Raw genomic sequence first — 13,873 nt, 5'->3', positions numbered from 1 at the left:
AGGCAGCCCCCATTCAGTTGACCCAAGTCGGCCATCTCATTTTAGCCGGCAAGGCATCTAATATGACCGATTGGCATTAACATGTTGAATGACTTGAGTGGCAGAATAAAAGCAAGGCGCAGCCCAAACCAGGAGAAGCCCCATCGGTGCAGCCCGAAAAGTATTTCATTGATTTTAGAAACCTCGCCAATTCACAGCGGAATACAGAGCGGCGAAGGCAAAAGAAATGGAATGGAATGAAATGAAATGAAATGTACTCGAACACGAAGTGCACAATGAAAATGAGTGAAATTTGCTGGTTGCTGGTGGCAACGTGGGAAGCGCAGGGAGGAATGGGCAGCATCATGTCCTGCCATTGTTTGTCATTGAAATACGCAAAACAAACATAAGCTACCAATGAGCCCTCTAGCAAACAATTCCACGTGCGATGATAGGGTGGTTGATGGACTGGTGTGATAACAGGTCCTTCAGAGAGGAAGGGTAAATATATTTACCCTGCATCTTAATTTGTAGCAAATCTCGAATTCGGCTGCGGTCAATCGGGAGAAGGGAAGCAGTTTGATCAGCTGACACCTGAACGCACGACCTGAGAGGAATCCGCCTAATTGTTATTGATACCCGGGGATTGCCTGGCTACCAGCTACCAGCTCAAGGCCCGGATTCTAATCCATTCTGACAATCGGCAGCAGAGACAGGCTCATGTCCTTAGCCAAGTTGTTGACATGAAACCGATACCCAACCGAAGTAAAAAATGAAAACGGGTTCGGATCTGATCAGACTATGGATCTGATTTTAACACACACGACGCTGGCTGGGCTTGACCTGAAATTCCCATCGATAAGGTAAGGCGATATGGGGGATATAGCTCGATACCTATGCGAATACTGCCGATCAAGCCTTTGCACTTAACTGATTTAGCCGATTGGCGAATTCGATTTGGGCGTGTGAACCTTCTCGATCGGCAGGGGATCGATCCAAATTGGGGACTCTAATCCACACTGAATGTAATATCTTAGCTAAATATAGCCGGGTTGGACTTAACAAATGTATTTCATAATTTCCCTTTGCTTTTCCATTTGGCCTGTGATTTATTCCCTGCTTTTTCTGCTGCAACCACAAATCGAACTATCAAATAACATTCAAACTATTCATGATTGTCGGCCCGGCGACAAGAGCATCGATCGATAGACAGTCGTCATTGGCCGGGCTACAACTGAGAATCAGCACCGGAGATAGAGATACAAGATAGTCGCAACAGAAGCAGATACACACGGCCAGATACCCAGATACAAGCTACAGAAGCAGTCAGGGGGTTGCCGGCCGACTTGGCCCGATGGACTGCCTCACTAAACCACGAAACAATGAAGTGAAGGAAGGAGAATGCCGACGAAGACGATCAATGGTTGGCAAGTCCGTTCCAACTGCCCCTTCCTCGTCCGCCCCGGAATGCCTTTGCACTGGGAGAAAATTGCTAGCTTAAAATGGGGTGTACTTTATACTTCTTGCATTACTTTGATCTTATTTATTAATGCATCAATGAAAATGGGGCATACTTTAATTATATTGTCCTAATAGTACTTTTAATTTATGTTGCAATGATGTTACAGTACCTTTTAGCTAATCCAAATAGTCGCAAGCGTTTCTAGTTTTTGGCTATGTTTGATAGCATTACAGCAACTAAAATTGATCTCATAGCTATATTGCAGGATAAACGTTGGGTGAGTTGATTTGTTATCCTGCAAAGAATTTGACGGCAGTCTGCGGTTGTGAATATTTCCAGTCTTTAGCGGTAAGGTACATCATGTAGCAATGAAATACGAATACTGATCTTTAAAATGAAGCAAATATTGGGACTGTCATAGTGTTACATTTTAGATAGCATTCAGCTTGTTAATGTATTTTTTTAAGTGTTCCTTTTTTCTCCCCGTCTCATTGGTATCTGGTGTCGAGCTGTAAAGATATTGGGTGACAAATAAAAACTACTGAAAACTGCTGCCGATGTAGCTGGCCACGTATGAATGGGCCTGAATCTCGGACTGGGCGGGATCGGCGGCGGAGGAGGGTGGATTTGGCTATGGATGAGTATGTGGATGTTGACGTGGAAGCAGCCGAGGGGTAGTAGCCGCAAAAGCCGGCAGACGGAGCGCATTGGCTGGCCGACAGCGATGACGGCAGCGTTGTTGTGGTGGTGGATGGATGGATCTCTGGAGTGGGCATGGGATATAGTGCGGTGTGGCTTGGTATGGGTATGGTATGGTATGGTTTGGTATCGGTTCAGTAAGGGAGGGGTGCTTTGAGCAAGGGTCTCGAGTGTGTAGTGCTGCGTACTTGTGTCATTATATCCGACTGAAAGTGTGAGTGCGAGCGAGATTGTTGCCGTTGTCTTTTGCGCCCTTTGTCGCTTGTTTATAATTAAGTAAGTATGTTTTTTTGCGCCCTGCCTTTTCCTCTGTAGTTGTCGCTTTGCTGCCGCTCTGCCAATCCGATATATCAGTCGATTTTGGGCCGAGGTGCCTCGAACTGAAACTGACAATTAGTCGCCGTCTTATGCTCCTCGCCAAAAGTCGCTTCTTGCCCCGCACTCAACTCGAAAACTCAAAACTTGCACAACGGCACCATATAAATTTCTAACTTGAGAACAACCATCGTGTGATATTATTGTCGCGTTGAAATCAGTAAATACTAAATCTTCGAAAAAAAGTTACAAAGAAATTTAAAAATTTTGCAAGAAAACGTTGAAATTCTATCCGTGATCTTGGTATCATGCCATTTGTGGATCTATTCAGAAGGTGAAAATGGATAAGAGTGCAAATGTGATTAAAAAACGGAACTAGCAACAAGAAATCTGAAAAATATATATTTTAAATGTCTATTGCTGGATATTAAATGTTTTTAAAATAACAAGGATATCAACAAGGATTATTCTAAAAAAAACAAACAAAATAAAACTTAAATATTTCAAATCAAACCTGATAACTGCAAAGATATTCTTAATTTCTAACTAGCAAATAAAAATGTTCTTACGATGTTTCGGCTAGGATAGAAAAACTTAAATTTTATCTCATAAAAAAAGAATTAGCTTTAATTGTATATATGCTTAAATTGGTTAGTTATTTTCCCGATTTGTTACTTCAAGAGAGTTAGCTTTTTTCATAATGGATCTTATTATAATTTAAATATAAATCTTTTAGTCCTAGCAAAAAGGAAACTTGTGTTAAGACGCATCTCTTAAATCTTACAGCAGTTCAATCAAAATGCTAATGTCTAACAATTCTGATTCATCTGTATAGCCAAATTGGAATCCATATTTCTTCTTTTATATTCAGATAAGAAAAACCTACAGTTAAGAGCTCAAATTGACAAAATATATTTGAATGTAATTTTCTTAATTGATTTTCGACGTTAAGACATTAAATTTAAAAAGAGCGGATTTTGAAATTTTCGAGGATTGGTTACTTTTTAATTAAAATTTCTTAAGTAAGCGAATTAGAAAAGAGTTTACCAATATTGTGCCGTCCTTGCCTTGCAGCTGGAAATTAACGCATCAAGATGAAGCGTAGAAAAAGCAGAAACAAATGCGCGACTGTTGAACCCAAACGTTCCAGAACTGGAGTCATGTCATGGGATTGTTATATAAGGGTTCCAAACTCCTGAACACAATTCTGGGTGAGTGAATCAGAAGCACCTTTGCACAGATATGCAGATACAGCGCATATGGCGACACACAGATGGAAAATCGCGAGTCGAGAGAGCAAAGCAAATGGCGGTGGCATTTGTAGCGCTCTCGATTTGTATATTTGTGTGTGTGTCTTGAGGGGCGGAGCCTGTGCACAGTGGTTGTCATGGGTCGAAAATTTATCCATGAGATACGCGCTGTAGTCGAGCATCTCTGGAGTACTTCCAGTGATTTTCACGGTTTTTTTTTGGCTGCGCAGATTCCCTGGAAGATCAAGAGGGTGGAGCTATGTACATATCGTGCGATGTCTCAAACGGCGGTCCTGTGGAACCAGAGACGGGCTATGTGCCCAACAATCCCCTGTTCGGCTTGGCGCTGGACAGCCCGCAGGTGAGTCCTGGAATCCTTTTTGATTTCGCATCAATAACTCCGGAAATCTCTGAGCGTTCGGTTGTGCTTGTTTCGTGGCAAGGAGTTAGCTGAAATCTGTGATATACCTGACCAGGAGATTAAACTCAATACATAAATTGTGGCTATTTAAATTTGCTATATCGGTAACTGAAAAAAAGCAGAAAGTTTTGTACTAACTAAGAAGTTTATTATTTTTATTGTGTATCATTTGTATGCACAAATTTGTTTCAATAAACCTCTCTTATTGTCGTTCTGAAAATATTATATTAAATTTTTATCCGATAGCGTTTTATCTATCAGGAAGTTTACTAAATTAAATTCCCATTAGAAAAGTGTTTTTTTTTTGTAATATTCAGTAAAAGTAATTTCAAAATAATACAATTTAAATTTACATAATTGTATAATTGCGTAAAAATATTTTAAATATTTATTAAAGTTAGCTGCATTTATTTCATAACCGGTTTCAATCTCCATTTCCGTTTCCGCTCGTGCAGCAAGAGTGCGCCGCTTCCTGCGTCGGCTGCTTATCCTGCCAGGGCAACACCGCCCTGCCCATCTCCTCGCTCACCAGCAGCGACTTCGACTGCGGCGGCTGTTTCGATCCGACGATTGGAGTGGGCGTGGGCATCGGTGGCGGCCACATCCAGATCAGCACTACACCGCCGGCGAGCAGCGGCAACGGGAGCAGCAACAACGGTGCCGGAGGAGGGTCCTCAGGAAATCACGGCTACTGGAGCACCGACGAGATGGCTTCCACGTTTCCCGGTCTGCCGCCGCTGGACATCGATCCGCTGCCCAGCCTGTTCCCCTTCTCGCCCTGCGGCGCATCCTACAACTTTGCCGCCGGCAATCCGCACCAGGCCGCCTCGCTCTCCTACACAGTGCATCCCCACCAGATGCTCATCTCGCCGAACTCCCACAACCACGCCCAGATGCACTCGCAGCACCAGCAACACCAGCAGCACCAGCAATCCCAGGTGCAGGCATCGCACGTAGGCAACTCGCTCCTCCAAAGCAACAATATCGGCAGTAATGGGAGTTCTGGCGTGGCCAACTCTGCCAATTGCTACTATGAAACCAGTGCTGGAACGGCTCCACCACCTCCTCCTCCGGCGGCAGCCATGTATCCCAGCATGAGCGTGAACGTCAGCATGAACATGACCATGCACCATGGCTACGGTGCCGGGGATGCCGGCGGAGTGCCGATGCAGTGCTCCCAGATGAACTGGACGCCACCCAGTAATTCCTCCTCGGCGGCAGCAGCAGCGGCCGCGGTAAATGTGCTATACCCACCGCTCCTGAGTCCCGGTCACTATCCCGCCTCGGCTACGTACTCCTTTACTGCGGATTTCCGAGCACCTGCTCCCACGGGTCTGGGTTCCCTGCCGCCGCTAACAGTGGGCGAAAAGGAGTCGCCGTCGCCGCCGGCCAACTCCTCTTTGGCTGGCTACTACCCCACGGGGGTAAACAATCAGGGATACACACCGCCCCACAAAAGTCCCAGCAGCTATCAAGCAGCCGCCCTGGGCTTGAGTCTTTCCGCCTTCGAGGACGAGGAGGATAGCAACGAGGATCTGGACGGGGATGAGGGCAGCAGTGGCGGCGAGATGAAACCCAATTTGTGCCGGCTGTGCGGGAAAACATATGCTCGGCCCAGCACGCTCAAGACCCATCTGCGGACCCATTCCGGCGAAAGACCCTATCGATGCCCCGACTGCAACAAGAGCTTCTCGCAGGCCGCTAATCTGACGGCCCACGTACGCACACATACCGGCCAGAAGCCGTTCCGCTGCCCCATCTGCGACCGGAGATTCTCGCAGAGCTCCAGCGTCACCACGCACATGCGCACCCACTCCGGCGAGCGCCCGTACCGCTGCTCCTCCTGCAAGAAGTCCTTTTCCGACAGCAGCACCCTCACCAAGCACCTGCGAATCCATAGTGGCGAGAAGCCCTACCAGTGCAAGCTCTGCCTGCTCAGGTGAGTCCGGGATGGGGACTTACACCTCCCACATTCCTAAATGAACGACATTGTTTTGCTGTGCTTTAAATTTCATTTGTTTTACTGATTCTCTTATAAACTGATACAAATGGAAACCAAAAAAGAATGTGTGTGTTAATTTCAAAGGTTTTCAACTTTATTTCAACATTTAACATAAAGTATTTGATAAACTCAAAAGAAATAAGTTACATAAAATACTAATTTTCTACTAAGAAGCTATGCTAAAGATTCAAACCTTTATCGACTGAGTTTGTATATCAGTCCGTCTTTTTTCACAATGGATTAAGCCACCAATGGGCAGTCCTAGAATGACATCAAGTTAATTGCTATTTTTCTGTCAACAGATTCTCGCAGTCGGGAAACTTGAATCGGCACATGCGCGTCCACGGCAACAACAACAGCAACGGCAGCAATGGGGGAACCGGAGTTGGAGGAGAGTCCTCCGGCAGCGGAAGCGGGGGTGGCAATAGCCTCCTCACATGACAAAAGCCAAGAAGTGCAGGAGGTTTCCAGCATTACCACCCCCCGCACACCCACCACATGCACCACCAGCACCACCATCATCACCACGCCCACATGGGTAACTACGACTACGGGAACTACAGCATCGGCGATTACACTCCACCCGGAGCCACACAAAACTATTCAGGGTATTATTTCTGCGCACTCAACAAGGCGCCCAAGTTCGAACGATTCTACTAGGGCCTGAAAGCTGAGGGATCCCATACAGATGAGGAATCAAAACGGAGGAACACTCAGTAAATTATCCGGAGATAGTAGCTCTATCGTTGATAATCCAATAATGTATGCCATACAAATAATTTCGGTTCCTGATAAATTAAAACCCTGATCCGCACCCCAATGCAGTTAAAAATGCTCAAACAATACAAATCTGATAGATCGCGGAGAATCGAACAAACGTAGGCCTAAGAGCTGCACTGTACATACTTATACATACTATATTTATTATAATCGCCTAGCCCTATATGCATTGATTCCAAGTTAGTTCATCCAGAAAATAAGGTAGTTGAAAACACGCATAAATCTATTCCAAATTAGCCAACGAAATAGGATTTAAGTCGGATATGAGTACGATTCATAAGACCAACCAACACAGCAGCACCCAAAACGAGAATATTTAAATCGGAATTGCCAAGGCATGAAACACATAAACACCTGTACACGAATATATGTAGTTATCCTAAGCTTAAATTGGATGTAGATGTAAGACAGGTGCTTTGATTTAAGCCAATTTTTGAGTATATCAAGGAAAATAATAAATAATATATGAAATTTAAATACAATAACTAATTGGTATATGACCTTTCGAAATCCGTTTACTATTTGCCTTCCTTTAATTTACACACAAAAACAAATTAGTACAATAACAATTGAAAAATCCTATAATTTAAGAAAGGAAATTACACAGCTTGCAATTCACATAATATTATCAACAAGGTAAACGGCTTCCGTGTCGCCTCCGCAGACCAGACGACTTCCATGGACATCGAAGGAGTTAATGGACTTGCGAATGTTACTCAACACTCCCTCCACATCGACCAGGGAGCGAACACGATCGCCCGACAACCAGGGACTGTGTCCGTCCTTGTTAGAGTCGCATCCCAGAACTTTGTTCTCTGACCACATCCACACCTCACCACCCTCTGCGGCGGTGAACAGTTTGCTGGGATCCTTTCGGTGAAAGCCAATCTCATTGATAGGACTTTTGTGGGCGCTAAGATAGGAGGCGGGATAGTTGAGGTTTCGCATATCCCAGACGGTGATGGAACCCTCTTCGCTGCCGCAAAGTAGGATATGTTGCTGCATGGGATGCGTTGCAAGGGACGAGACAAAATTAGACGACTTGTCATCCTGGGACGCAACCATAAAAGTGGTCTTCGGCTGCGCTTCAGTGGCCACTCGGGCGTCTAGCATTCTGATAACGCCCATTCTATTGGCGGTCACCAATTCCTGCTGGCTGATATAGCAAATGGAAAACAGTGCCATGCTGTCCGCATCAATGTGTCGCTTCACCTGGCGTACATTTCCCACGGAGACGATGCTTACGCACCCATCCTCGCCGGCGGTGGCGATATCCGTGCCGTAAACAGAGAGGCCGGTGCAAGGAGCCGGCTCCTGGCTACGTTGGAAGCAGTGCAGCCTTCCGGATCGGGACGTGCGTTGCATCTGATCCTCCTCCACAGCTCGTTGGACGTTAAACACGCTGAGATGTCCTTGGTATTAAAAAAAGAGATAGTTATTAAAGCTGATCGTATGATTCCTTTATTCTAATACTAACCATCGGCACAGCTTACAGCCAGCGTGTCCTTGTCCACGAATTCCATGGCGGTCACATCGTCCTCCATTCTCACCTTGTCCATGCAGCGCGGCATCTGGTCCACATCCGAATCCGTGGCGGTGGCATATTGGTTCGATTGGAGCCGCCAGAGGCGCACGAAGTTCTGGTCCATGTCCCAGCTTCCAGTGACAAACCGTTCGCTCTGCTGCAGTTGCTCCGGCAGCCAACGCACTCTGGCCACCTTCTCGGATATGTAGTGCGTGGAAACGTTTGCAAAGGACATACTTTTGTTAGAATTTGCAGAGGTTTCGCGATGTAAACAAAATAATGCGGCTTTCAAGTGAAGTGTGGCCAGAGCAAGATAATGGCTTTACAACTGAGCGGGAAAATCAATTTGGTATCTATAGTTTCGGAAACAAAAATACCAGGCCAGTAAGCAAAAATGTAGTAAAAATTTAGTTTACCTGTTGTTTTCTAAATCTTGCTTTGTTAAAATATACGACTGGCTAAGAAGTAGGTATGCATCTTCCAATAAAATGAATTAGCGGAAAAAGTCTAATGCAGTATATAGATTGTCACGGTATTTCTACATACTGAGGTATTTCTAGTGCATACCCCTCTATGTTTTTGGCGGGAAATAATAGTAAACAAAGCATCAAAGACAACGGACAAGCAACGCGGGTTATGGAAAAATATCTTATAAAAATGCCCATTAAATCAAAAGCAAATGCAGTTCCTGAAGAGGTAGTTTATATTGACAGCTTAAAATAGGGAAGTAAACTAATTTAAAAGTATTTGTAGGAGAAGGCGGTCGTCAAAAAAGGCACTCCCAAAATGACAGGCAAAGTAACAAAAAAGGATACTCCAAAAGAGGTTTGCGTTTGTTTATTATTCATTTATATTTCTAGCAAGTTTTTCCTTTTTGTCTACTAGTGTATAAATAGTATAATATATATATATATATATATATATATATATATAATATAGGGCTAATATAAGGGCTGCTCAAACTAGCCTTTAATTTTTTTTAACTAACAATCTTTGTCCGAGGGGTGGAGCAATAAAAACTACTTATGTTATTATAACTGATTATATCCTGCAGTTGAAAGACAAGGAAAATGCTGGAGAAGATAATACTCCAAAGCAAACGAAAGGAAGACCCGGTAGGCCGGCTGTTAAGCGAAAGAATCTGGATAACCCAGACGCGGTAAGAAAATAATGATGAATTATTTATTACAAATTGAGACTAACATGTTAATGCCTATATAGAAAGCTGAGAAGAAAGCGACGGAGGAAGAAAACCCGCCCAAGCGCCGGAGTTCCAGGCTGACCAGAAGCACTCGTTCAATGGCAGAGGATGGGTCTCCATCGCCGGAAAAGGAGAAGCCCGAAAAGCTGCCCTTTATTAAGTACAAGGGTGCTATTAAATACTACACGGAGAACCAGGATATTGCTGCATCTGCTGATGATGTTTTGTAAGTCACAAGACCTATCTTGTTTCTAGAATACCACACATCCCATTTGCTATTTAATAATGTGCATTACAATTCTTATCGCAGGCAATGGGTAGAAAAACAGAAAGATGAGGTAGTGCCTATGGCCTTTGACATGGAGTGGCCCTTTTCTTTCCAAACCGGACCTGGCAAGTCTGCCGTCATCCAGATATGCGTGGATGAAAAGTGCTGCTACATATACCAGCTGACTAATCTCAAGAAACTGCCCGCGGTCCTGGTGGCCCTTATCAATCATCCCAAAGTGCGACTGCATGGCGTGAACATAAAGAAGTTAGTAATACTCGTACAAGGGAAAAAACCATTTAGAAAAATCGAATCAATTATTTTCCAGCGATTTCCGAAAGCTGGCACGTGACTTCCCCGAGGTTTCCGCTGAACCTCTGATAGAGAAATGCGTGGACTTGGGTCTTTGGTGCAATGAGGTTTGCGAGACCGGCGGGCGCTGGAGCTTGGAGCGGTTAACCAACTTTATAGCCAAGAAGGCCATGGACAAAAGCAAGAAGGTGCGCATGAGCAAGTGGCATGTCATTCCGCTGGACGAGAATCAACTGATGTACGCTGCCATAGATGTCTATGTAAGTTGATATTTCTTTTTCCAAACAAATTTGTGTAAATCGTAGTTTTATTTCAGATTGGTCAGGTTATCTATCGTGAATTGGAACGGCGCGAAAAGGCCAAGATTAAAAATGAAGCAGAGTTCAAGGAAAATAACGGGGAGGCTGCCTTTAAAGCCATGAAAACATTGGGAGAGACATTTCTGACCAAGATCAACGAGGTGACTCTGTAAGCTTTTCTTATAAGTTTCAGAGAGGCCATCTAATGCTTACTTCCTTTTCAAACTTCCCGCTTTTTTTCATTTATTTTTGGGAGTTTTTCCTAGCTTAATTTGTTTTTAAATTTAGTATTGCTTACCAATTTGATTATTGATTAGGTCTAACACTTATATAAATGTTTTTACCTAAATGTACAAATTATAAACACATTTTGATGCAATGACTTGGATCGGAACAACAATTTACTAGTACTATACATTTCCTTGAATTATTTACCGATCCTAGTTGGGTTTCAAATTCCCTTAAAAATTAGTTTAGGATTATACTACATTTTTCAACTTGCAATAAATTTTAATTTTGTAAATTCGCAGTAAACACTTTTAAACACTTAATGAACACAGTTGGAGCTGCCCGTGGAGGCGTCACTTGAATTGCGGTCGCCGGGTGCCGATGGCCTCCAATTTCCGCTTCAGCAGATCGTTGTCCAGATCGATCTGGCGCTGATACTTCTTCCGGTTGACAGCAGCGCTGGAGAGACGCGGCGCCGGAGGTGGCTGTCGCTGGAGGAAATTCATATGACGGTTGGATGAGGTTTAATATTGGACAGGAATTTAATATGAGGTACTCACCTTCTCCGGGCCACTGATCTTAATGCTGCTTGTGCTCGCCTTGATTGTCGCCGTGGGCTTCACAGTTATCATCTTGCGGAGAAGAATCTGATTCTGGCGCTCGATCTCGCGCACTTGGGGATTCGTAAAACTGTAGCTCTTGCGCCCAAGGTTTTTATAGCTACATTAACAAGGGGATAGTTTTTATAGTTTTCCAAATGTTGTTAGCTACTCACTTCATCTTATCATTAGAGCAGCGGGAACGCGACACATTGATTTGATACTCGCAACTGTCGCTGTTCAAGCTGCTTGGAGTTCCGCTAACCGCTCGCCTGTGGAACTCCGGCGGCTTGCGCTGTTGTGGATGTCTCATGAGTCCGTCGCCCTGGCCACATTCGTCCACAAGGTAGCCTTCGCCCATACCAATTCCCATGCCCAAGCCAACGTCCGGTGTCAGTCCATGGGGCAACTCCTGACCAATCTCCAGTTCCTGCTCGTGTTCGATTAAGTCCGATTCCGAGGGACATCTGCATTTGGGTCTGAGTAGCTTGGAAGGTCGCGTCGTTAGGAGCGCCTCCTGGGAACGCTGCATCCGCATTCTCATAGGGGGAACTCCTCCACCCAAGCTTCTGGCACTGGTCATAATCGATTCCGTCATCGATGCCATCTCGGATTCAGTGTCTTCGCGTCTGCTACTACGTTGCTGCATCATCTCCGTGGCCATGGCAAGCTGCTCGAAGGCTTGGCTATTTGGCGCTCCTCCATTGATCTGGAACGACTTCATGATCATCTCCGACATCTGGGTCATTTGCTGCTCCAGGTACCGAACCCTGGCTAGATCGGGCTGTGCTGTTGGCAACGAATCACAACTATTGAAAAGTACATTAAGGTTTTCCATGGGTTCCTCCATTTGATCCTCCTCCAGTTCTTCCTCCTCTTTTAGCGATTCCGGCATCATTGCAGGAACTGGTTGCTGTGGGTGGATGTGCAATTATTTTTAGTTCGATATTAACTAATCCATCAACTTACGTGCTTTCGTAATTTAGGAGACTCCGCCAAGGTGATATCCGTTTCGTCTCCTGCTACACACATGGTGGCCACACTGTGCTCACTGCTGTTGTCACTGGCATCCACCAAGGAAACAATGTCCTCCTGGTGGAGCGGAACCTTTTCCTGGACTGGCTTTTTGCACACAGCTGTTACAATGGGTTCATCCTCCTCCAGTTGCTCCACTTCAACATCCGTGCCCTCGTCCTCGTCGTTGTCCTCGGAGGATTGACGACCCATGGATCCATCGCTTTGGGCGTCGTCTTCCTCCTCCTCTTCGACTTCCTCGACTTCAGCATCCTCGTCATCATCCTTATCCTCATCCTTAACCCGGGAATGGGCACTGCCCGGCATCAGAGTGCGCACCGAGGGCGTCTCATCCTCCATAGGCGTGTCCATTCGCAGACTTAGTTGATTTACCTCGGCTACCGTCTTGGTGATGACCACTTGGCTTTCGTCCTCGGAGGAGGAACTCAGGTAGGACACCATCCGGGGGGCCAACTGGCGACGAGCGTGTGGCTGTGGGCGCGATGCAGGTTGCGGATTAAGGCTGAACTTGGAAATAGTCAGCTCCTGGAGTGGAGGACTTACGTTGCCGCGAAGGAATTCAGCTTCTGCATCGCTTTCGCTTTGGGTGTCGCTCTCCTCCAGGAGAGCTTCACTTGGATTTGACTGCTCTAGCTCAATATTCGCAGCTTCTTCTTCCTCCACTTCCTCCTCTTCCTGCTCCTCCACCTCCGACTGCGAGTCCTCCTCGAAGGACTCCTCTGCATAGGACTCTTCATCAGAGTGTTCCCCAGCCTCCGACATCCTGTGAGATTATCCTTCGTCGGTTTTCAAATTAAGTTCCGTTCGTCGTTTGGGGTGTATTTTGTTTTTTGGGGATAATCGTTGTCACACGTGTGTTTTTCTGTAGTTTGTACTGAGAACTGCCGAAACTCCTAGGGTGCTCAAACTTTGAATTTTGATTCCAGCCTGAGTTGTTGCTATTTGTTCACTAAGTTCGATTTCCAGCCATTTCGACGCGCTCTAATGATTGACACCTGGGCCCCCACGTTGGGGCAGGTGCTCCTCCGTCTCCGGTCTACCCGAAGTAGGAAAAAGTGGGCGCATTCCACGCTTCTCGGTTCAACTTAGACTCCTTGGTTGCCTTGCGGTGGCGCTGCCAACCGTCGACTGGAGCTCAGGTGAGCGGAGTCCGCATGCCCACCACCCCCGCGGCCAAGCACCCACCACTTGACACCTGGGAATTTATTTATTCTAGCCAGCGGTTGTCCTGGACAACAGAGCAGGCGCAGGCGGTTTGTTGTTGGTTGCCTCAGCAGCACTTGCCGGCTTTTGTTGGGTTAATTATGAATAACACTGAATAAATTACTCTAAGGGGATAAACCACTATAAATTTATATAGGTGAAGATTTTCAAACAACACAAGAGTTATTCCCCTCTATTTGCTTGTGGATATCATATATTAACAAGAGTTCAAATATTCGTAAGGCGCACGCTTTTAGCAGAAAATGTCAAATGCTTACCTATTCTTTACGAACCA

At 45.4% G+C, this 13,873-nt stretch overlaps 4 protein-coding genes across 5 annotated transcripts; 2 read left to right on the top strand and 2 right to left on the bottom strand.

Annotated features, from left to right (window-relative positions):
• Window positions 1–2,519: 2,519 nt before the first annotated feature.
• Window positions 2,520–6,942, top strand: LOC6535557 (protein glass). Of its 2 annotated transcripts, XM_002096150.4 has the most exons (5): window positions 2,520–2,789; window positions 3,530–3,666; window positions 3,936–4,066; window positions 4,582–6,065; window positions 6,431–6,942. In XM_002096150.4, the coding sequence occupies exons 2-5, from the start codon at window positions 3,621–3,623 to the stop codon at window positions 6,567–6,569; spliced, it is 1,800 nt and encodes a 599-aa protein (XP_002096186.3). In that variant the 5' UTR covers window positions 2,520–2,789; window positions 3,530–3,620; the 3' UTR covers window positions 6,570–6,942. The 2 variants fall into 2 exon arrangements, with proteins under 2 accessions (XP_002096186.3, XP_039231415.1); XM_039375481.2 differs by lacking the exons at window positions 2,520–2,789; window positions 3,530–3,666; window positions 3,936–4,066 and adding an exon at window positions 4,114–4,230.
• A 463-nt stretch (window positions 6,943–7,405) lies between these two features.
• LOC6535555 (nucleoporin Nup43) lies at window positions 7,406–8,754 on the bottom strand. The gene is made up of 2 exons (XM_002096148.3): window positions 8,386–8,754; window positions 7,406–8,320 (listed from the first exon to the last, which is right to left on the bottom strand). Exons 1-2 carry the CDS (start codon window positions 8,666–8,668, stop codon window positions 7,524–7,526), a joined length of 1,080 nt encoding a protein of 359 aa, XP_002096184.1. The 5' UTR covers window positions 8,669–8,754; the 3' UTR covers window positions 7,406–7,523.
• Window positions 8,755–9,017: 263 nt separating this feature from the next.
• Window positions 9,018–11,036, top strand: LOC6535554 (Werner Syndrome-like exonuclease). The gene is made up of 7 exons (XM_002096147.4): window positions 9,018–9,129; window positions 9,187–9,258; window positions 9,488–9,592; window positions 9,655–9,860; window positions 9,945–10,169; window positions 10,231–10,474; window positions 10,531–11,036. Exons 1-7 carry the CDS (start codon window positions 9,070–9,072, stop codon window positions 10,684–10,686), a joined length of 1,068 nt encoding a protein of 355 aa, XP_002096183.3. The 5' UTR covers window positions 9,018–9,069; the 3' UTR covers window positions 10,687–11,036.
• LOC6535553 (protein hemingway) lies at window positions 10,993–13,292 on the bottom strand. The gene is made up of 5 exons (XM_002096146.4): window positions 12,919–13,292; window positions 12,310–12,846; window positions 11,517–12,253; window positions 11,302–11,461; window positions 10,993–11,232 (listed from the first exon to the last, which is right to left on the bottom strand). The coding sequence occupies exons 1-5, from the start codon at window positions 13,135–13,137 to the stop codon at window positions 11,095–11,097; spliced, it is 1,791 nt and encodes a 596-aa protein (XP_002096182.2). The 5' UTR covers window positions 13,138–13,292; the 3' UTR covers window positions 10,993–11,094.
• Between the last annotated feature and the right edge of the window lie 581 nt (window positions 13,293–13,873).

Source organism: Drosophila yakuba, chromosome 3R (assembly GCF_016746365.2).
Source record: "Drosophila yakuba strain Tai18E2 chromosome 3R, Prin_Dyak_Tai18E2_2.1, whole genome shotgun sequence".
Classification (NCBI taxonomy): Eukaryota; Metazoa; Arthropoda; class Insecta; order Diptera; family Drosophilidae; genus Drosophila; species Drosophila yakuba.
The sequence above is the reverse complement of the archived record's forward strand: the minus strand, read 5'-3'. Positions and strand labels throughout refer to the sequence as shown.